Below are 24796 nucleotides of genomic sequence, written 5' to 3' on the forward strand. Positions count from 1 at the left end.
CAGGATCAATTAGAATTCACAGGGGCAAGAGGGAATAATAAAAGCAGGAGATTAATTCTTGAAAATGGCTGGCAATAGTTAAAATAATATGTCTCCCCAAATCACATACCATCCAATAATATGAAAAGAGTTGATTTCACATAGGTGGGTACTGGGCATGTAAGCAAGGTGCTCCTGCCACTCCTGATGTGTTCAGACATGGACAAGAGCCAGAATAAGAATATTCCTCAACTGTATGCCTAAGGCTTGGCTGGGAGAGTCACTGCTGACTGTGAACTTCATTTCATTCTACCCTTTGATGTTTTTGCTGAAGTTGAGAACTGAGGACTTATAGCTAAACTGTTCATCTCAGAAGGATAGGAGATGAATAGTGACTCACCTGACAGTCTCAGACTTTTTTGTCAGTTAATAACTTTATATTTTGAGGGTAAGCCTGTCAGAAACATCTGTAGATCCACCTCCACTAGGTGACTGTCTGGACGGGGCAGACACAGCAGATGACATGTGGCAGCTGTTCACCAGCTATGGGTCCTCTAAGGCGCAGTAAGAACTGAAGAAAGGATGTGGGTAGTCACGCTGAGTGGCAGCATGGCCTTAGTTGCTGCAGTGCTGAGGCTGCTACTCAGACTAAGTCAGACTCACGTCACAGTGATAAGACTTTTTTCTAGACTAGTCTTTTTTTTTTTCTTTGTAAAGAATATCTCTGGCAACCTTTTTTTTTTTTTTTGATGCTGTGAAGTAGGCAGCATATTCCTAGAGGATATAATGGGAGCTACTTATTAATTAAAAGCTTCAGGGCAATATCTAATTTAACAATTTTTCCCTCCACAAGTCCTTTTAAAATGCACTAGATTTCTACATGGCTTTTTAAGACTGGATTTTGAAAAATCTGTTTTCTAACTCATATCCAAAGTTGGTAAAAATAACTTCCCAAATACAGAAGTTCCATTTTTTACAAACCCTATATTTAATTGGTGGGAGCCAGAGATATACCAGAGATTTATCTATAGCAGATAAAGTGGACTAGGGGCAGTGAGCTATTAATAGTGAAGAATTAAAAAATGATCATGAGGGAGGAATAACTACAAATGGTGCAAATGAGACAAACTTTGGATTTAAATATATTGATTTTTAAGTCATTCTTCTAAATAAGGATAAAGTTATTTCAACAAAAACAATAATTATTAAGTTGACATTCTACATTTATGTGGGCAACAAATGCTACCCTATACACAATATTATTTTAATTATTATTACTAACAGGGCTAATACTCCCTTATATGTCTATGATTTTTGTAATTTTCAATGTTTTCACATTTTATTAGCTTACCGACAGCATCAAAAACTATTTTAGAAGGAGCCTGAATTTCAAATTTTCTGACATTAAATAAATAAATAAACAACAACCACCCAAAACTGGTCGTTAAGATATATAAGCATCTATTGTCACCTATGTTGCTAAGAACACTGTACTCAGGAAACTAGAAAGCTGTGTTTGATGTTTACTTCAGCTGCTCCAAAATGAATATAAATGTTTGTCTGACATGTGAATGTGAAAATCTGGAACCAATCCTATTTTACAGAACACAAGCCTTCAGCATTTGGGGCACCTAATTATTTTGATGATAGGTGAATTTTACCCTTGATCACATGGCTTATAGCTAGAAAGTGGTTTCACAGGAGAATATTTCACAGCATGTAATAAATCCTAAAAACAATGCTATAAACACTCAAACACATGGCATCAGTTAAATTGCAGGTTCAAAAAGAACTTCATTCCTTTAAAAGACAATTTGTATAAAAAATAATGTAAGACATTCAACACAGAATTTTTGATGTGCTGGAAAATTTTACTTTTTTCTCTCTAAAGTATTACTATGTTTTTAAAAACATGGATTGAATTATTTTATTCTCTTCAGGAATTAATTGAACATTGTTTCCTTTCATTGTCACTCAAATTACAGCTATTCTTAAAACTACCCCACTTTTTCTTTATTTGGGAATAAAGCTTCAATTTGGTCTGGTACAAATAATTTCACATTCCTTCTGGTTTTGAGGGCTGGTTCCAAATTATAATCAACAACTTTTCTAGACCAGAACCCTTGAAATTCAGTCTTGCTTTATAGTTTTTGCTCTTTAGACTTCCTACATACTGTTTCAAGGCAAAAACTGGTCTGCCACACATCTGGGGGAAAAAATCTAAGTTTAAGCTAAAATGATCTTGCAGAAAATTTTAGCTTTTTGCACACAATCGTAGCAGGACTTTAAGGGCCAATGTGCAACGAATGACCCGGCCCAAGACAGAGTAAGTCTGTTTGAAAAAGAAGAATCCTCTCCTCCAAAGATTTCATGAAAAACATTTGGGACACTAGGCTTTAACCATTATTACAAAAAAGATGAGCACTATTTTACCATTGAAGCAGATCGACTGCTTGTAACAAGGCTTGATCCACCATAGTTTGAATTGAGGCTTCCAATTGGTGCATTATGGGATGGTCCCAATAAACTGTGTATATCATTGTGACCAGCAGGCAAACTGGTGGACGGTCCAACGGCATGGTTCCGCAGCACATGGATAGCATCATCCAGTCTGTCTAAACGATCCTCCATTCGAGATTGCTGTAGGGATTGAAAAAAGACATGGAGGTTACTGCTGGTATCTGTTAAATTCATTAAACTGCTATGTTTCCTACTTTGGGATATAGAGAAGACAGCAAAGTAAAATGCACTATCAAGTAGCTTCAAAAGCAACTACCTACACTACAATCAAGAATCAAAGAAAAGATATTTGATGACTATGCAAAATTAACAAAGCTTCAGAAACAAATCACTGCTTTATAAAACCAATTTACCAGTCTACCATGAGGCTATTTCTTTTAGCTTCCTACAAAAGACGAAGGCTACTCTACTGTGTCTGATAATTATAGCTGATAAAAAAGATAACCCGGACTTTAATACTGATCTTTGAAGTGAGGGCAATTTCGGGAAAGGACCTCAAATCCATCAAGTTTAAGTTGTAATTTTGTTTTAAGTGAATAAAGCATACCTATCTGAAATGGTGAACACATCCAAATATGCTCTTTCACAAAACTGAGGAAATGAGATTGTCTGTGGATACACACATGCCCCATACACAAACATATTAGAATTTAAAAAATCAAAAGCACATGCCAGTAGAGCTCTTTTAAAAAGAATCATTCTCAACAACATGAAAAACAAAAGTCTATTCTTACATACTGTACAAAAACGAAACTGTCATTGTTTGATTTTAAAAGACTTTGGAGTCTGTACAGGCTTGAAGATTTTAAATGGATAATAGGAAGTATAATTAACTGAAACACAAAAAAGGCACCATCTAAAAGAAATAGTACCTCACAGACATCCTTTAAGAAGGACATTGCATCTTGCAAATGCTCGTGAAGTTGCTGCTCAACTCGATTTTTCTGGCAAAGTCAAGACAGAACAGGAGGCAAAGCACAGGTTAAGATTAACTCCAAAAGAGATGAGGAAATAGCTGATGTCGCATGTCAGCATAACATGTTAGTAAAGTTAACGCAGAGACCTGCGAGATCTACTTGTATTAAGGTATGAGAAGGCTGGGATTTAACAGCGAAGTTATAAGGTTAGCATCTAAATAGCACACATTGTTTATATTTGCTTGCAAAATATGAAAGAAGAAGACTTTCCCTTCAACTGTTCTGTTAGTCACAGAAAAAGAACTCTTCTATTTGCAACGTGAAATTACTAAGTGACAGCATGACTTAGCATTCCATCAAGTTATTCTATTTTGTTTGTATAATACTATGTAATTCTGTGGTAGGTACTGAAAAACAACAGTAGCTAACATTCTACCACAAATTCTTCGCATTCAATACCTAGACAGGCTCTTTTATTCTACCTCCTTATTTGTTTATTAAGTAACATTTTTGCTTATACAATTAACACAATATATTTTTAAAAATGAAAACATGGGAAATAACACTTTTCATGACAAAAATAAATGATGCTGCATTTAAAAATTTTAGTCAAAATGTTATTAACTATATACAGAATAGTCACATGAGAAAGAATAAAATGTGACCATGCTGCATTGCTCGGCTAGTTTTCTTGCTTTTATTTGATCTCTTTACTTTTTTGTTTGTTCTTTCTTCTATATAAACATAAAAGTATAGAAAAGTTAAACTCTAGATTTATCAAAAAAGCAAAAATCCCATAACACTATTTTACTACCAGCTGTCCTGAGATCAGAAAGAAGCCTGATGTCCCAAAGAACAGATGGCAAAAGGCACACCCAATGTGTCTTATATTGTTAAACTAAATCAGGCCATTTGTTAGCAAAGAATTCGTGTGTAATGCTATCCTACTGTTTTTTCATTGTTACTCAGGATTTACTAAAAATGCACTCTGCACTATCAGATAAAAGTGACCCGTATATTTCTAAGAGGCTCTTACCAGGGAGTGGAGTGAGTTTTCATAGCTGGGGATGAAGGAGCTTGCCCTCCAGGTCTGGGCCACTGACTGGTACCTGTTAAAACAAAATACAAAAGCATACACACACACCTTGATTAACTCACTGATCTTGACAATGTTCTGAAAGAAAGGGTAAAGCCATTCTATAGCTGTACATAAACTTATGCAAACATTTTTGTTCAGCCTTCAGCGTAGTATTGGCTACTTACAAGCCCAACACATTAAAAAAAATCTTTTTCAGGGCACTTGGCTCGCTCAGTCAGTGGAGCATGCGACTCTTGATCCCAGGGTTGTGAGTCTGAGCCCCATGCTGGGTGTAGAGATTACTTAAAAATCTTAAAGTCTTTTTCATTACTAATACAACTGTGTAGGGAGTTGGGAATAAAAGAAAAAACTGCACAGTACTTTACAAAGTAACTACTTTGCAAAAATTTGTATTAGTTATTATTAACTACTTGTTATTTTGCAACAACAAAAAAAGCCAGAAACAGGCCCATAAATACAGAGAACTGGTAGTTGCCAGAGGGGCAGGAAGGAGGAGAGGAGATACAAGCTTCCAGTTACAGAATGAGTAAGTCATGGGGATGAAAGGCACAGTATAGGGTATATAATCAATGATATTGTAATAGTGCAGTATAGTGACAGATGGTAGCTACACTTGTGGTGAGCTTAGCACAATGTATAGAGCTGTCAAATCACTATGCTGTACACCTGAAATGAATGTAACATCCTGTGTTCATTATACTTCAAAAAACAAAAACTACTTTTATGTTTGAATGTTCTTCAGATTTTGTCCACAAGCAGATTATCTTGAGAAAATGTACTTAAAACATACGTAATTTAAAATTCTGTTCCTTCTCCATGACTTTCCATAGCTTTTGTTATTAAATGACTACGTTAATATTCACTTGATTTTCTACATCATAATTTATATAATCACCATTATTACCTCACTGTTGGAGGTTTCTTTCAGTTGGCTATTACGAATAGTACCTAAATATTACTATATTGTGAATGGTAAACATTGTTATTTTCTTTTTTGGGAACATGTCTTGAGGATAAATAGCATTTCTGAATTAAAAGGTATAAATATATTTATGATACTCAATTCATAAAGCCAAATTACTTTCTAAAGTGTCCTATTAACTTCTGCCATTAAGTTACGCACAAATGCACCAATTTCAAACGACTGCAAATGCATTTAGGATTATCTGTTAAACATTTTTCCCAACATAATTTACACAAAAACACATTATTTAATTTGGAAAATATCACCATGAAAATTTTTAATGTCATTTATTCTTCAACTTTAGAAAAGTAGCACTAACACACGGCAAAAAAACATACAAGTTCAGAGTAGAAAAAAATAAAAAGGAAGAAAACTATAAAAAAAAAGACAAAAGGATTAATTCATTCATGTGTTTAAGACAATACAGCCTGTGCAGTTGGAAATAATTTATTTACAGAAAATAATGAGAACCATTATAGTTATTAATATTATAGTTATTAATAAATGCTTCAGTGACAACCTGAGTTATAGGAGAAATAAGAAGTTGGAGAACTTGCAGGTTTACTTAATTTGTCTGATTTACTGCTAAATGAAGTTTTAACCTATGTTCTTTGTACCAAGCATGTTGTTGCAGATTATTTGCCAAATTTAGGAAACAATGAAAATGTATGGTAAATCTTAACTATTATAGTTCACTTCAGTTGAATAACTTAGTAATTGTATTCCCATCAATCAAATATATTTTACAAGTTGAAAAGTTGGATAAAGTTTTAACCTGATTAAATTTCACAATTATATGCATACTGTTGTGATTACATAGGAAAATTTTAAATAGTAAAACTGTGAGAAAAAAATATATATTATGTACTTCATCAGCAAACAATTTTTTTTTACTTGTAGGCAAATTACAAATTATTCTGAGAACCATTAAAGGTTTCCTGCTGGACATACAAACACAGTCATAATTCAACTACATGAATTATGGACAATCTAAAATTGAGCATTGAAACAGAAGCTTGCGAACTTAAAATTAACAAGTAGATTTTAGTAATCAGAGAAACCCAGTAACTGACTATATGAAGAACTCATATAAATAACCAGCCAACACCTTTCCACTGATTTCAGTACATTAGTGCTTTCCAAGCACTGATGCAGAATTATGAATTTTATGTGGGTAAAAGGTTAATCCTAATCCATTTTGAAAAAGACCCTAAATTACTTTTAATGTAATTTCTTTTAATGTTTACAATATTTTATTTTCCAACATTTTCCTCCAACCTTCCCATTCCTCTTTGGGTGATCAGCCTGTAACAGGACTCTAATCATCAAATTATTTAATCTACATCAGATATTAATACAAGTTTTATGTTTAAACACCTCAGAATTGTTAACATGCATCTGCTTGGCAAAACATGCGATTTTTGTGGTTCTCCGACTAGTTTGGGGTTGAGGAATGAGATATGTGCACTGAGTTACTCAGGTAAGAAATCACCTATATTCATTATTTTATTGATAGTGATATGAAGAAACCATGCTAAGGTCTATATCCAAAATGTAATCCATTAAACTGGAAAAATACACATATACTCAAACCGGTTTTGTTTTTATTATAGACTGGGCTGCCCCAGTGTGACATACTTGGTTAAAACAGAATACTAATGTGCTTAAATCAGGGATATCTGTTTGAACTTTATAGACATGCCAAGTTATATCTCATGGACAGAGCTCCTTGAACCCCAGTTAGTAGTTTAAAACATTATGTTATTAGTCATAAAGAAGATGACTGGATAGTTAGATAGAGTTATTAGTTCAGTAGAAATCAATCCTATTGCTGATGTTGGCATCTCTATCTCTAGCTTGTAACATTACACAAATATTGTAGAGAATAGAGAACAGGGTATTTCCCACCTTCCTTCCCTGTCACCTCGTATTTGGTGTAGACCTATCAAGAGGCTTGGGGCTTATTCTTCCTTCTATTAATGAGCATAAGGTTTCAACTGTTTATGCAGTTACCAATTTCTGTAATTGCCTGGGCTTTTTAGTGATCACCCTAAAAAGCTAGTTCTTATTCAAGAAGGATTGTAATAAACCTACCAGCTATTAAAATATAATTATAATGACCGTTTCTAGAAAACAAGCTAGCTAGGTAATTAGGAGAAGTGAGTTTTTGGCTAGAAAATGTGGAAAGGCTTTCTTTGATCACTAAATCCAAAATTCACCCAGTGTTTCTGATCTGTTCATTAAGTGGAACTTAGAATTAACTGGTTAATTAATTTAGAGACTAGATACCAACATTTTATACGGCTGAAAGAAATTCTTAGGACCACTTATCATGCATTTTCTTATTTTGTTAGTTGTTTCCCTTTGTAATCTCACCTTAAACTGAAACTTTCATGAGATCCCTCATACTTGGAAAAGGCTGAATAATCAATGTAGTACTCAGTGCTTTGCTTTCCACAATCTGGCTCCAGCCAACCTTTCCATTTTAGTGCTTCACACTTCCATACGTGAAGAGTTCATAATCAGTCATCCCCATGACTCTGGATGAAGAAGTCATGTGCTTTTTTTTTGCATCTGGATCTTTGTTATACTCTTCCCTTTAGACCCAGGAAAACTCTTTCTCCTCCTCTTAAAGTCCTGCTCTCTTCATGAAGTTTATCGTGACCGTTCTACAGCTTAGAGTGAATTCTGACGGTTGTATTTTCATGTATTTATCTTTTTAAAAAAATGTTTATTTGTTTATTGAGAGAAAGAGAGAGCAAGAGGGGGAGGGGGAGAGAGAGAAGGAAGAAGGGCAAGAGAGGGAGAGACAGACAGGCAGAGAGTGAATCCCAAGCAGGCTTCGTGCTGCCAGCCCAGAGCCCAACACAGGGCTTGATCTCACAATTGTGAGATCACGACCTGAGCTGATATCAAGAGTCAGATGCTTAACCAACTGAACCACCCCAGCACCCCATGTGTTTACCTTTTATTTTCTCAGCTAAACTGAAAACCTGCTGAAGTCAGATGATTATCAAACACCAGGCACACTGACAGATGATTAAAGTAAATAAATAACTGATTAGCCAAAACTAAGGAATCCTTTCTTCCTTCTCTTCCTCCATTTCTGTTGTAAATGTTTTGAAGATTGCTACTGAGAACTGGAATTATTAAACCCTTATTTATTTATATTCCAGAAGGAGGTGAAGAAAGGAAAAACATGGTTTTGTCTGTCTGCTCTCCAAGTTCCCCCAGTAAACACATTCTCTTAAATACTTGTGTCCTTTGCTAAATGACGATTGTGATAGACATAGCCATTCTTCTCTTCTACCTTGCTGCCAGAGCCCTGATTTTGTTCAAAAGGGGGTGGGCTATCTATCATTTCCTGGCATGAACCAGAAAAGAGTAACTTTAGAGTTCTCAGGGTAAATCCTGATGTCTAAGATACACATGGTGGTCCCATTTCTGTTATGACCAGTGCGTTAGTGCCCAGTGCTGGCTGAAGACTCATGAGGGCCAATCTGTTGAAGAGCCTTCTGAAAAAGATGCAAAAGTAGTAGAGCAGGAGCTTGGCCATACTGGGGCCAAGAAATTTGCCCTGCTATGGCTTCCTGTCATGAAGATAAGCATCCCCTTATTATTTAAGCCAGCCAAGACAAGAGTTTCTCTTCCTTTCAGCCTAAAGCATCCCAACTGATATAACAGCACTACCTCAGAAATTCCTCACAAGCATGCTCTAGGCAGAAATATATGTTCTTGGCCTGAAAAAGTTCCTAAGGAAAATGAGTGGAATTTAAACAAGAATGATGATTACCTTAGAAGATGCCTATGTGGCTCTTCACCTGTGTATCCATCCTCACAAGGCCTATGCCAGTCTGACTGATGCTCAGGTATACAGAACAGGACAAGTGTAGAGAGCACACAGTGGGTGAATTTTTTACTCTAGTTAACAGGCCACTGCCATTCAAGGTACAAAATAAATTCCACATATTGTGTAGAAGCTCTAGTTTGCTCCCTCTTTTTCATTCTTCCTTCAACTATGAATAATTTATCACGTTGTGCTTTCCTTTTTCCTTCTCTCTTTATATTTCTGCCAATTTGGAGTGTGTGTGTTATGTGTGTGGTGACAGGAAGGAGATACTAGATACAGGAGATGGGAGAGAAACGCACTTGCATAAAATCAGTCTTTGATGTGCTGTTTCAGTAGGAACATAATAAGCATTAAATGAAAGAAAATACTTTTCTTCGATTATGACTGTTGAATTGAAAAAGAAGCCTATTAATATCTTCATTACACACTTCAGTAGATCATAGATTTTCATTAATCAGCTGAATTAAAGGGGAAAAAAGGATATCACCCAATAAACACCAAATAAAGATGGAGAAGGAAATGTAAGGTTTTACTCTGGACCATTTTTTTTTGAAAAATGTCAAAGTCTCTGATTTTCCATTTTAGTGATGCCCCCTCATAAATACTGAACTCCTCTGCTGCCTGACTTCCCACCCAGTATTAATAAAAAAAAAACCAAAGGGCAGGTTTATAGCTATCTCACTGGGCAGAGGAAGAGAGGAGGTGGGAACATATAGTAAGGACCAATATTCTCATCTCTGATGAGAAAGGAAAACAGGCTGTGGCAAAAATGACACTGATAATTTGAGTAAAACTGCGCCAGGAGGGTGAGTAGGGTTAAAGTTACATCATTCTTCCTGTAATTTCAGCTCTCTGTTAAATAACAACTCTAAGTCAATGGGTCTTTCATAGTCCTGTCTATGTAGGGAACAGCTGTTCAACTTTTACTAGACAGCTGAAGCCATGGTGTCTGAGAAAGTGGCAGAACCCACTAAGAGCTGAAAGCAGCTGCCAGCAGTTCATCATCTCCACACTGGAATGCTTCTTAGCAGAGTCACAAAGCTAATACACAAAGCACAGGTGATAGCCAAGGCCCTGATATACCAGAGCCCAGATTTTTCAGAAACCCTACACAATGCAAAAAGGTTTAACAACAACAACAACAACAACAACAACAACGCTACATGGGCTTAATTAATGACTTGATCAGAAAAAGAGAATCATTTCTGAGGTAGACTGCTGCAAGAATATGGCAATTTTTACCCATAGGCCTAATGCCTTTTCCTCAGAATACATTTCTTCTTCAGCATGTTTTTTTCCTTCAAATGTTGCTCATAAAAACATCATACAAGTTTTAAAATTATAGCTTAATATATATTAAGCATTTTCCTATAATTTTATTTCTAAGATTTAAGAATTCCTATTTATAATAGTAACAATTATATCTCAACAAATTTATACTGTAGGATAGAATCTGGAATCTGTCACAGCAAATATGGAAAAAAAACCCAGGAAAGAGTAAAGCAAATCTGAACCTCTTATTTTTAACTCCACTAACAACGGTATTTATCCACATTCACAGACTTCTTTTCCTTAGCAAAAAAACTACATTATTCCCAAGAATTACATATATATATATGTTTACATATATATATGTGTTTATATATATAAACATATATATATAAAATAACTTAATAACTTAGTGAACCTAAAAATAAAGAGAAGCTATCTAGCAGAAAGTTATTAATCTCTGAGTCCTACAAGTGGTACATGGAAAATGCAGAGAATAAGGAAGAAAGAAGTTACATGTACTTCTAAATAGATTATTTTGTATACTTTCTATGTCACCTTACCCAAAATTTTGATTTACCACCTCTGTATTTTGCTTTCATCCCTAATGTCTAGCCTTATTTTTATCCTGTTAAAACAACTGTTCTTAGAAATTATACCAAATTAAGAATCAGAAAAGAGTAATTCACAGCTAGCAAATATTTCATTATTCTCCAAAATGAACTCGAGAAGGCTGTTTACATGTTTTCTCAAAATTCAGATAATTTTATCATGAACTTTTACTGTATTTTATTGGAAAATAAACAAAGTTCAAATATTTCAAAGTAGCTCCATGCATGTTTTTAAGTCGATAGATAAAAGAGCAGCCTACCTGTGAGAGGTGAGGGTGATCCAACTGGTGTTGATGGGTTTGATGGAAAACTACTGCTGGTATGGTCAGGAGAATAAATCTAACCAGAAAACAAAATATGCATGTATCAATATGTGACAACAAAAATATAAATCCATTTGCATGGAGTTATTTTTATAATCTAAGTTGCCACCCATAAAACTCAGAATGAAAAATTTATTTCTTCAATTTAGGACTATTTCATTACATAAAGGCTGTTTACAGTTTTAAAACTAGTATTAAAAAGTCTTCTATATTCTGGGGGTGCCTGGCTGACTCAATCAGTAGAGCATGTGACTCTTGATCTTGGGGTCATGAGTTTGAGCTCCATGTTGGACACAGAGAATCCTTAAAAAAAGGATCATATATACTCTAATAAGAGAGGAATAAATAAATCATATCCATTTATTATCAATAGTTGAAAATTATTTGTTTCTGTTAGAACAAAAAAGAGAAGTGACTTTAAAGTTAAGTCTAGGGTGCCTGGGTGGCTTGGTTGGTTAAGCGTCTGACTTCGGCTCAGGTCATGATCTCACGGTCCGTGGGTTCGAGCCCCGCATCAGGCTCTGTGCTGACAGCTCAGAGCCTGGAGCGTGTTTCAGATTCTGTGTCTCCCTGTCTCTCTCTGCCCCTCCCCTGTTCATGCTCTGTCTCTCTCTGTCTCAAAAGTAAATAAACGTTAAAAAAAATAAAAAAAAAATAAAGTTAAGTCTAATAATCTTTCTAGAATATATCATCTAAATAAGTGACATCCATTAAAAATAATTATCTCAGGAAACTATTACCTTTTGAAGACAACAGTCTTTAAAAACAGTTTTAAAGGCCAAAGAAAATATTTTTTAAAATAGTTAGCCTTTATTTCTCATTTAAAAAGCTCTCAGTTTGGGGCCCTTGGGTGGCTCAATCGGTTAAGCATCCGACTTTGACTCAGGTCATGATCTCGCAGTTTTTGAGTTTGAGTCCCGCATCAGGCTCTGTGCTGACAGCTCAGAAACTGGAGCCTGTTTCGGATTCTATGTCTCCCTCCCTCTCTCTCTGCCCCTTCCCTTCTCACACTTTGTCTGTCTCTCTCAAAAATAAACATTAAAGGGGCGCCTGGGTGGCTGAGTCGGTTAAGCGGCCGACTTTGACTCAGGTCATCATCTCGCGGTCCGTGAGTTCGAGCCCCGCGTCGGGCTCTGTGCTGACAGCTCAGAGCCTAGAGCCTGTTTCAGATTCTGTGTCTCCCTCTCTCTGACCCTCCCCCGTTCATGCTCTGTCTCCCTGTCTCAAAAATAAATAAACGTTAAAAAAAATTAAAAAAAAAAACATTAAAAAAATAAAAAAATAGAAAGTTCTCAGTATGACCAACTACATTTTTGCCAAATTTAGCTACAAACGTATTGTGCAAAATCAAGCTTGCTCTCAAAGGATATTTTGTCACCCTTGAGGAAAGTGGAAGAAACCCTAAAAGTCCTTCAGAAAATGTTCCCAAAATGATTTATGGACTTCACTTCCTAAGAAGTCCACTTCAAATAAGATAACATCTGAATGCATAAATTTTGGTATTTTGGCTAAGTTTTGCTACAATATTTTATATTTATTTCATATTGCAAAAAAAAAGTGACAGACAATAGTGACACGTTTACCTAATTAGCCATTAAATATTTTAAAAGTCTCTTTAATCCAAGTATTAAGAGTCCTTAGGAAGTTTTCTCTATGACAATTCTATCTCTATAATGAGCATAATAAACCATCTTCATATCTCAACACTTAACTTAGGGCAGCAAATCAATTTATGTGAATGAATTTAAAAAGGAAAACTACTTGTGGGTGAAAGGAGTCATCCAATAGAAATACTCTTTCTCTGAATGAGCTTAGACTTGTAATGAATTTAATGAGGTCCTAATTATGGCAAACAAGGGGGTCTCAGCACTGGTTTCAAACACAGTGTAATATGCTGAGAAAGCCAGAAACTGGGGCAGGTTCATATAAAACAAAACTCCACAAGTCATAATCATTAAACACAACTGCTTTTATTTTTAAAAAGAAGAAAGTATTGGGGCGCCTGGGTGGCGCAGTCGGTTAAGCGTCCGACTTCAGCCAGGTCATGATCTCGCGGTCCGTGAGTTCGAGCCCCGCGTCAGGCTCTGGGCTGATGGCTCAGAGCCTGGAGCCTGTTTCTGATTCTGTCTCCCTCTCTCTCTGCCCCTCCCCCGTTCATGCTCTGTCTCTCTCTGTCCCCAAAATAAATAAACGTTGAAAAAAAAAAAAAGAAGAAAGTATTAAATGAATTGTAAGCAGCCAGAGAGACCATTTTCCTTTGACTACAAATGGATATATCTACCTCAAAGAAAATACACCAATTTGTATAATGTTACTAAATTCTAACTGTAAATGCCTTCAATCACCAAATGTCTCCAAACAGCCAGATCTAGAAGTTGTATATTCAAGTTAAAAAGCCATTTTGGAAAAGCAAAACTATCAAGAAGACTTCAAAGGACATTATGGAAGGACTGAGTAACAGGGAGGGTAGTATGTTATATTAAGATCAATACTATTGGTCTTAAGGTTGTTACCTTGTAAAAAATCAGGATATGTATGTGAAAATTAGCTAAAGGTCACATTTTGGTTCCTAGTGGGCTACATACACAAAGTAATTTAAACCATATGTGTAAATTAGATGAGGTCACCACACTTCAACAAAAACATATCTCAACATATCCCTTAACTTTTATAAATCACTATTTCTCACATTCATGATTCAAGTAATTATAACTTTTAGGAACACCTGATGCTAACTTTTATGAAACATGCCTTAACCGTAATATTGGTAAGGAAGGGAACAGTTGACAACATTGATGGTGGGTGCATGAGCAGTGAGGAAAGTTTCAGTTTCATGCAAAACTCCCTCTTACCATAAACGAGACATACTCACTGATTTTTTATTTCCTTGTAAAGATTAACAGCAGGAAAGCATTGGAGAAACAGTACTGCCTCTCTGTCATACCCTCCTGGTTTTGTTGTTTCCTCATAGTGTTTACATTAATCCTTAACTGTCTAAACTTGCTTATTTGTTTTATTATCTGTCTCTTACATTTTTACCTCAGTAAAATGTATGCTCCAGAAGAGCAAGGACTTTGTCTTACTCAGACAAAATTTGAATTGTACAGGATTTGCAGTAGCTTGCAGTACCAACAGGGCTGGTAAATATATACTTGTTGAAAGAATGAATGGTTATTATCCTTGTGAGAAGTTTCTATTTGAGTATTTCTTTTAAATCACTGGATGTAGAATACATAGGCTCCATCTCTCTTTCACCCTTCCAGTTTCTTAATATAGATTTCCCTAAAAGCTCTAGTCTCAGAGTTCTTTTCTATTCACCTGTGTTTTATCTCCTGGTAATATCACTTCTGTAAAGTATCAACTATGACATCTCTGTGAATGACTACTAAGTTGACATTTCTATCCTCACAATGGTTGCTGGACTTCTCCATCTGGACATATTCTTTCATTTCAAGCTCGTTATGTCAAGCCAAACTTTGCATCACTGCTCCAAGCTTCCTACCTTTTCCCATCTTTACTCTTCTGTTTCCTCTACTTCAGCATCGGCATTCTCATGGTCACCAGTATCACTCTCTTTCTCCAACTTCTCCCCTCCACCCTTCCCCACCACAGACTGCCAATACCTACCATTCTCTAGAAGGTCTCTAGGATAGGCACACGTCCTTCTCATCACCATGACACTGCTTTAAACCTTTACTAGAACTTGTAAATGGATCATTTAAGTCTTTACATATCTAGTTACTCCCTGCTCCTTTCACCCCTTATATAATTGCCAGAGTTATTGTTCCCAACCAGTTTTAAACAGTCAAATCCCACACAGTGCTTCCTGCAGCCCACTAAATAGAACAGAATGACATTTGAGATCTTTCCTAATCTGGTCACAATAATATCTAACTTATAGCCTACTTGTAACATTTTGTACCCTATTATCCAAACAAAATATGTATTTTTTTTCATTTTCTGAACACAGCTTGTCCTTTCAAAATGCCAGTTTCTTAATTTCTCCCTGATGGAATTCTAAACCACATGGGAGCCCAGCTCATACATCATCTCCCTCTTTACACTCATCTTCACCTCCTTCACACTCTTAGAATAACCTATATTTCTCTTTGGTCTTTTACTTCACGTTATTTTAAACATTAACATTTTTAGTATGTGTGTCATGTCTTCTCTCCTTGACTGTACGCTCTTTAAAGGCAGAGACCTCACATCATTCTGCACTGAATCCATCATTGCCTATCATTGTCTTATGCAAGTAGGTGCTCAGTATTTATTTATTTTTTTTAAAGAGACTTGAGCAATTAAACTGCACTTGAAATTTGCTATACATACTTTTTGATAAAAAGCAAGACTCAGTAAAGGGTAGTATTTATCTTAGTATTTATGTAATGGGGTTCAGTAACAGAACTACCAAAGGGGTTAAAAGATCTTGTTATAAAGGTGAATTCATCTACAAATCAGTTTTGTGGTTACAAGCTTTGAGAACAATGATATGGTGATATTCTACTATTTTTGAGAATTAGTGTTGATGTACAAAGCTGTCCATACTACATTGTTGGGCAGGCATGGGTTTTTGAGGATATAAGTAGACTATCAAGACTAGCAAATGAGGGCTTTTAAAAATCACTGTAAAGGCACATATCAAGTATAAAACATATCAAGTATAAAAATATATAATATGGTGTTTTTTCAAAAGCAGCTTCTCCATTTGTGTAATAAAAGGCATTTTCTCCACTCACCCACCACACTGTCTAGTTCTACTTTGCCCTAAATTAAAGTGATGACAGACAGAATTGTTATTAATACTTTTCCTGAACTGACATACAGCCTGGCAAATTACAGGACTTTTTCTTCTTTTACTTTCATAAAAAGAATGGGTATGTGGGGAGAGAAGGAGCAATACAACATTAAAAAAACAGGATAATACAGCCTTTTAGATCACAGATCAATTCACTAAACTTCACCTCTCTATGTTTATTCTATCACCAACCACATACAAATTATATTTATTCTATAGAAACTGTTGTTACTTTTAAGAAATTCTAACATTAGGCTTTACTGGATAATGAACATTCTAAATCAGGATTTCAGTACTTCTTGTACTTTCTGACCTTAAAGAACTCCAACACTGATATTTGAAAGAAAAAAAAAAGTCAGTCACTTAAAAAATGGGGATGGGAGTGATTTAGAATCTAAAGCATAAACACAAAGTAAGAACTCATTCTGCATGCAGTCCATGGTCCTCGTACTGTTAAATGACCAATGATGAATAACTCCCAATACCTTCTGCCAGGCTTAACCGGTAATATGCCTCATTTTACTGCAACAAATGAGGCTCCTCCTCCTATCAGTCATGGTCCATTCCAATCAGCAGGGTGCCAATAAGCCAGAAGCTAATGAAAAGGGCCTCAGACAAAAAAGAAACAATGGAGGGCTCCCAAGCCCAACCTTAGAACTGTGAGCCCAATTTTTTAAACACTACAGTGCACATTTCAGTTAATCTTTATTATGCTAATGTTATTGAGTCTAAGGAACAAAGAAACTTATTTCATGAATTACTTTTAAACGTCAACTTCCCTGAATTTTCTTTTCTTTTGTTAGAGACTACTGACCATTTAACTATCCAGATTAAAACACACACACACACACACACACACACACACACACACACACACACACTCTTTCTCTCTCCTTTGCTCGGAGGTAGAAATCAAAACATAAATTATCACAAAGAAGTCTGATATAATCAACAAAGTTAAACAGTCCTCTTGTTTGATCTCCTCTAAATTAAAGACCAAGTGTTTTGATATGGTATTAGGCACTGAAATAAACCAGATGTTTCTTCCTCTATATAACTCTCCATGGGCACAATCTTAAAGGGTTATTGTCTGGCAAATGTTCAGGGAAACACATTAGAAATGGCACGAATACCCAGATTTTCCTTTCCTTCTATCTACTCTAGTTTATTATCTAAACTAATGCATAATCCACAGGGCTTTGGGAACTTTGTGTAAATACTTTCATGTACAATTCTCTTTCTAGCTATCCTGAGATTAAGACCACAATTATCCTGGCTTAAACCTAAAATAAAGGAACCTTTGCAAATGTATTATCTGGCCTTACATGTTTAATCACAGTATTCTGTGTGCTTTTTAATACCTAAACTAAAGAACAAAGGTTGTACTCTGTGATGTTTCACACATGAAAGACCTTTTGAGACATGTATCAGACGACTGAAGAGCTAGAAATAACTCCTAATGACAATGCATGGTGTTTTCTCCATCTAAAACTAGATGCTATATTCAAAATGTCATATTCTAAAGAACTTAAAATTTCAAAATACCCATGGTCACCATTTCCAAGTATCTGTAATACCGAACATAAAATTCTGATGTGTGTGTTAGACTCTCAAATATAATCCTCAGAAAATTCCTTCTCCTCATCTCTTCTAATCTTTCCTATTCCCCATGTAATGTTTTTGTTTTTCAGTACATTTTGTGAGCACTAAAGTGAATGTGCATCTGTAATGGAAGTTAGAGAAAAGAATGTGTTTAGGGAGGTGTCTGGTGGGGAGGGGGCGGCAGATGGGTTGAAGGAAGGGATTTTCAAATGTGCAGACTATGGCACGCAGTGATGGAGCAGATGGAATGCATCACCGTCAGCTATGACAGAAATGATTTATGGAATGACCTGGCTGCTCCTGCCTAGTAACAACATAGGATGACAGAACTGGGTTTCCATGACAACCAAAGCCCACCCACTAACTAGATTAGACATTCTTCCCTGGCTTCCACTCACAGAGAAATTTTTTTTCCTAATGCCAATTGGTTTGGCTAGTATGCTGGTCATAATATGGGAAAACAGTCAACCACTAGAAGGGTAACTGAAAGGGAGCCTGAAGGACCATTGAGAACATCACAAATTGTTGCCTGCCTACCCACCAAGGTTCCTTTATAGAAGTTTTCCTTGCATAAAATAAACAAAAGAGTTTTGAGGAAAAAAGCCCCCAAAATGCAGGTTGTATTTTTTAAAGTTGCCTAGAATTGAAAGTTCAATGTAATTTCTCTTCCTACTTGTGAAATATCTGCTATTGGATTCTTTCAGAATCAGCAGAACAAATATGGCAAGCCAATCAAATACCCAGGAGGCATTCAGATTTAATATTACAGAATTTTATTTTTAAGCAGGTAGTTTTCATTAGGTGGGAGTAAGTCCAGAAAAAGTAGGACAACTTCCTTTAATCCTCATCAACACCCTGTAAAACAACACTCAGAGCATTCTCTTTCTGAAAAAACAGTAGTGAAGCTGGTCAGATCAAGGTTCTAACCTAATATATATGGGCTTTACCCTTCCTAGCTTGGTGATCCCTAGGACAAACTACTTAATCTTTCTGAGCTGAAGTTACTTAACCTTTTAAACTTTAGTTCCTCTCTCTGATGTGGGGATAATAATGCCAACCTCACAGGGTTTTCTTGAGGATTAAATGAAACAAAGCACGTAAATGCTAAGTAAAATGCACAGCGCCTAGTAAAGATTCAAATTATAGCTGGTATTTTTGTGGGTTTTGTTATTATCGTCACTATTTTTGTCATATGATGTTAAGACTGAATTCAACAAACATTTATTGAGCACTGTTTTGTGGGGTGCTCCACTATGTGGTTGATGAGTTTGCCTTGGCTTTATTTCTCAAGAAACTTGTACTGGGATGCAGAGAAAGGTTTATCTACAGAAACTAGATACAAAGAGGTTTATCTCTTTAAATGTTCAATGGCTGCTTCCTCTATTCACACATTAAGTGGTCTACCTTCCCCAGAAACAGCAGTAAATGTTGTCTGATAGAGTTTAACTGTACCTCATAGAAAATGTAGGACAATTCTGTGGGAATTTTGAGAGGCATAACATTTAAGGGGAAAAAAGAAAAGAAATAAAAAGCCTTAGGAGACAAATTCATAAAGTCCAAAGCAGAAGGGCTTCTTTTAAATAATTAGATTTGGAGTCTTTGTGGATTATTAGCAAACGCTTTCCCAAAATAATTCCAAAAGAAGGGATTTTAGTTTTGATATTTTAAGGATCAGCTAGCTATTAAAACAATCACTGCTTTCTCATTAATGATCTGATATGATATAAATTAGCTGCTCAAGAAAACATAATGAGATTCCTTTAAATCAGTTTTACTCATGTTAGCATTAGTTCCTTCAATGAATCTGGCTTTTTTGGGGAAGACTCTCCTTTCCTATTTTTTGAATGTATCAGTTGCAGATGACTTTCCCTTTTAAAAAATATGTAAGCTACTTTTTGTCTTGGAAAAATTTCTCATGAAGGCACTTTCTTCTGTGGACCAGAAGAATAAGTGAAGAATAAATGAGTTGTCTTTTTTGGTTTCATCTGACTTACTCGAATGGGCAACTTACTAAGTATGTATTTAAAACTAGTAAGTACATTTAATTATTAATCTCAGTAATTTGTTTTAAATTTAAAGATGCCCAAATTTCTCTTCCTTCTACTACATCTGTTCCATTAAGTCAAACATATTTAAGTTGAAGTTAGAAGGATAGGTCTTGCGGGAGGGGGGTTGGAAGGTGTTTTCCTGAGTTATTTTAAGGGCAGCATGAATCAATATAAACCAAGAATAGCTTTAAATGAGTTATGAAGTTGATTTTGTTATAACTACACCTTTTATGACATACTGTCCACAAAATACTGTTTAGCAGTGTAAAATTCATTCAGCAAAATATTTAAAATCAATACTCACAGATGCCAAAGCCTTTCCAAGTGCATCACCTGTCTGTGAACTTCCAGCGGCAGTCCCTCTGGTTCCTGAATATTTCAGGTAAAAAACAAAGAATTTTAGCAGGCAGACTTTTTTTTTTTTTTTTTTTTAGCATTCTGCCATGATTTCAAGGGTGTTCTTTACTGTTATCTCACACACAGTCACAATAAATCACCAAATATTGTCTATGTGCTGTATGTAATGAGCTAATTTAAAATGGGTTCCTTACCAGTTTTCACATTAATGAAAATTTAAAAGCTTTTCTTCCTTCCTTTCATTTTTAGACTCAATACTAAAAAATACATCGAAAGATGTGGGGCTCATTGAAAATCCCCAAAGTAGGTTTTAGGAAGTTGTGCCAACCCAAAGCAGCTCACCGAGAATGCTATCTGATCCATTGATGGGAGGAGTGTGTGAGGCAGCAACGTATGGTGAACTGCTGGTACTGCCACGATGGAAGCTAGACATTGGCGGGAGACTCGTGTTTATGTCCGTTGGTGAGACTGAGTGTGGAGGATAGCTCTAGAGAAAGGAGGAAAGAGACATAATCTATTAACTACACTTTCTGCACATATGGCTGGACAACTATGACAACAGGTCAAAAAGAACATTACAAGCTGGCAGCTATAAAGCGTTACTATTGTCATGTACTTTTTTAAAAGGCAGGCTAAATGCAGTAAGCCCTGAAGTATTTACATGTCGCAAGTTTTGGCAGAATCAAATCTTGCACTTGTAATCCAAAGAGAAACACAAGTGAGGACAAAGTGCTGCCGCACCCTAGTCATGTGTTACAGCCTACCAAGCGGTCATGTGAATGAAGGCTGCCGTAACTACTGGACTGAGACATGTGGGAAGTGGAGGTCCCCAGAATTCCACCAAAACCAGGCTGGCTCATCCCATTTGATGAACTCCAAAGGTCAGAAGAATTGTGGGTCCCATCTAAGACGAAAAGAGAAATATAAAATTTTCCTTAGCTAAAACGTTTTCTTTTATTTAGATGATGCTCTAAGAATTCCAAAGGGTACCCTCCAGATACTCGTTCCCTGCCCCTTCTGACTCAGTCTTCCATCTACTTTTCTTCTCTCCAAACTGTGTAATTACTATTTAAAAAGAAGGAATAAGGCTTTATAGTTAGAGGAGAAAAAAAAAACAATCCAAACTGTAGTCGGTATATTGTTATAAAAATCCTTAGAAGATCTAAATTCATATCAAGCAGGATAAAAAAAATCTCAAATTTGGGGATAGGTTGGATTTAATTTTGGTTAAATGGCATACCCATAAATATACAAAAAAGTTCTTTATGACAAGCAATGTGCGTTATTATAAAAAATTATGAAACTGTGGAATAAATAAATTTCTCTAACAGTAAACATAAGAAATTGATAATGACTATATTATAGACAGTCTTCAAATGAAATGTGTTAGCAATGACTTCACTCACCAGTGTAAAGTCAAGGAAGCGTTTATGTAGTGATTTATTGCTCCCATAGTATATGCTCCCCATAGTCCAAAACCACAGGAGACCAAATAAAAACGCAAGATACGAATTAAAGGAAATGCAACACTTTTTCTCTCTGAACAAGTCTTAATCTGTTCTATGATATTCACTGTATTTATATTGATCATTCTAGGGGTGACCTGAGTCTGCAATTTAAATAAGAAAGAGTTGTTAATAGCTTTCATTCACTTAAATTCTGTGAGAAAGAGCAGCTCTACTCATTTTTCTCAAATGAAGTCCTTTATAAGTTCAATCAATACTAGATAGGCACTCCAAACGTTTGCTGGATATTCCGACTATATTGCAATCAGCAATAAATAACATTAGAAATTTTAATTTACTTTGGCCCCAAATGCATAGATACACCTGAATTCATACATACATTCATACATTTATACATGTGAATACCTGTGTAGGTATTCTCTTTCCTCACAGTTTTAAAATATTAGTTAATATACAATAGATAAACTGCTGTAGGATTGACAACTATCAAGCAGTACTTACCCTGCATAAAGAAAGTGCTAGCAAACATACTGGTTGGTGGCTTGGGAGATGGATAACTAGGAGATTCACGGTTGAAATCATCTGAACTTGGGGATGGTGCATATACCTTAAAATTAAATGGGAAATTTAATTAAAATGGCTGAGTGTCGTATCATTTGTGTAATATGAGTGCTACATTTCACCAAGGGCCTAAAAAGGCCTATCTAATATCTATAAAGGCCTACCAGAAATCCAAAGAAGTGGACTAAATCCACATACAAAATCTAACTTGGTTACCACCTACATATTTGGTTTTGGCTGATTACTAGAGAAAAATACTACTCCAAATAATCTTTGTGTGACACACCGGTGGTTGACCAAATCGTAAATGCAGACTTTGCTTACAAAACACAAATCCATATATAGGTTCATGATTCAAAATGTTGTGGTCGAAACAGATGTCTTTTGAATATAGCATGAAATAGAATTTGGGTTCGTAGAATTCATTCTTTTCACTGTTATAAGATTTATCAAAATCAAAATGAGTTTGGTTAAAAGTTACTATACTTTGTTATTATTAAAAGGCACAACACGGGTTTTCAGGAACTTGTTTAACTTATTAGTAAGGTTAGCAAAATTAAAACCAAATTCTGCTGAGGGGTTTTCTTTATTTTAAGTCTGGCACAGCTATAAGAAAAATCTCATTTAATTTATCAGAGCAGTATTAATTTCCTTTGGTAAACCTTTGCTTCAGATAAGCAAAATATGAACATTTTGAATTGGCAAATGGCCAAAATTGTCATTTCTCTGCAAAACTAAATGGGCAGCCAAATATCTTTAATAATCAAAACATGATAAAACCATTCTCATGGTGATTACTAAAATCAAGAAGGAAAACAAAGAACAATTAAGGTGATGCATGCTCTGTAAAGGCAAAAGTAAACAAAGAGTCAGGAAGAATGGAAATGTGTCCTACTGAATGGTGTATGAAACGTATTTCTTTAGTTTGATAAGGGTATATCCATGAACTTTTACTCCAAAATAAAAATCCTAAGTGTTCACTTAAGTGGAGGCAAGTAGCTCCCTTATTAAAATTATGGGAGCATGTATAAAAATCATACACGTATTTTTAGCATAAGCATAGAAAATTTCTGTAATTATACATAAGAAATCCAGTAGTTATACCTCTGGACATAGAGGTATCCTTCCAGAGGATGTTTACTTTATGTCCTTCTACACAGTCTGGTATTTTATCCCGAGCAAACATGTTTGTCTATGCACTAATAAAAAAATTGACGAAGCACACACTGAGATTAAAATGGGGGCCAAGATTTTATTTACATAAACCATCATTCATACTCATTTATTCTTCCTCTGAGGCATTTAATAACTGTAAAGACTTCTGACAAATCACCTAACCTTCCAAGACTCAATTTCTCCTTATTGGTAAGATGGTGCTAATAGTACTTGCATTAGGGGGTTGATGGGAAAATCAAATGAGATAATACATATACAATGTTTAGCACAGTAAGCTCTAAGCATTAGCTAATGGTATCTCAATCATTTTTCTATCATTCTTGTAGGAGCCATTATACTGCCAATACTGCCCTTGTTCAGTCCCTGAAGAATGTTCCTTATAGTTTTTGTCTGCACATTTCTACTTAAAAAACAATTCATCCTAAATAAAAGGTTAAAAAGTCAATTTTTACTCTTCTTGCTAGTTGTTTCAATACTAACATAGGTGTGTATTTTTAATGGACTGGCATTCAGGTTAGTTTCCTCTCACATCCCAGAGGTAAAAACATACACCTGTGGTACCTGAGAAGTTCACAACAAGACAGATTTCTAAGAACTACCTAGAAGGACCCTAGATAAAGAAATTTGGCAGATAAAATGTGTTTTCTTCCCCATTATACATATTAAATACATTTTTCTAGTTTAGTGCTATTATATAAGGTAGTGTCAGAATGAAATAATTGGGTATATACAGTTGTGTTTGGAATGTATTACACAGGCTGATGGGCAGGAAAAAGTTTTCAGGAAAGGAACTTCGCAATTTTTTCTTTTAATCCAGTTTCACTACCTAAACTTAGCCACAGCTAGATGTCCCGTGTCCCCTTTATACATAGATTTTCCTAAACGAGGCTGAAACTACAAATGATGAAGAATAAAGTAAATCCATAGACACAGCAAGAAAATACAAATGAGAATAAAATTCAGAAGACAGCATTATGCTTCTTGGTACAAATGCTTATTTACTATATACACCATCTTTGATCTCAAAGTAGGAAATAGAAAATTCTCTAATTCTATCCAGGTCATAGATTGAAACATTGTGTAAGCCTCCAACTTATGAAAAACAATTTCCGTTTTGATGTGCCATCTCACACAAAAAATCTATACAATATGGCCATTTAAATGTGTATTTTATCAATTTATATTTACTTATTCTTATTCCCATTCAATTCACTGTATTCCATGCATGATATACTTACACTTTAAAAAATCCTAAA

At 35.4% G+C, this 24796-nt stretch overlaps 1 protein-coding gene across 1 annotated transcript in view; it reads right to left on the reverse strand.

Annotated features, from left to right (window-relative positions):
• The window catches only part of TCF12 (transcription factor 12), a 379017-nt gene that overhangs the window by 27282 nt on the left and 326939 nt on the right, over window positions 1-24796 (reverse strand). Inside the window, 9 exon segments of the mRNA XM_045059253.1 lie at window positions 2413-2619; window positions 3372-3443; window positions 4453-4484; window positions 4487-4525; window positions 11470-11548; window positions 20285-20349; window positions 20680-20824; window positions 21102-21241; window positions 22305-22410. Of these exon segments, the coding sequence (XP_044915188.1) occupies window positions 2413-2619; window positions 3372-3443; window positions 4453-4484; window positions 4487-4525; window positions 11470-11548; window positions 20285-20349; window positions 20680-20824; window positions 21102-21241; window positions 22305-22410 (885 nt within the window).

Source organism: Felis catus, chromosome B3, assembly GCF_018350175.1.
Source record: "Felis catus isolate Fca126 chromosome B3, F.catus_Fca126_mat1.0, whole genome shotgun sequence".
In the NCBI taxonomy this organism is placed as follows: Eukaryota; Metazoa; Chordata; class Mammalia; order Carnivora; family Felidae; genus Felis; species Felis catus.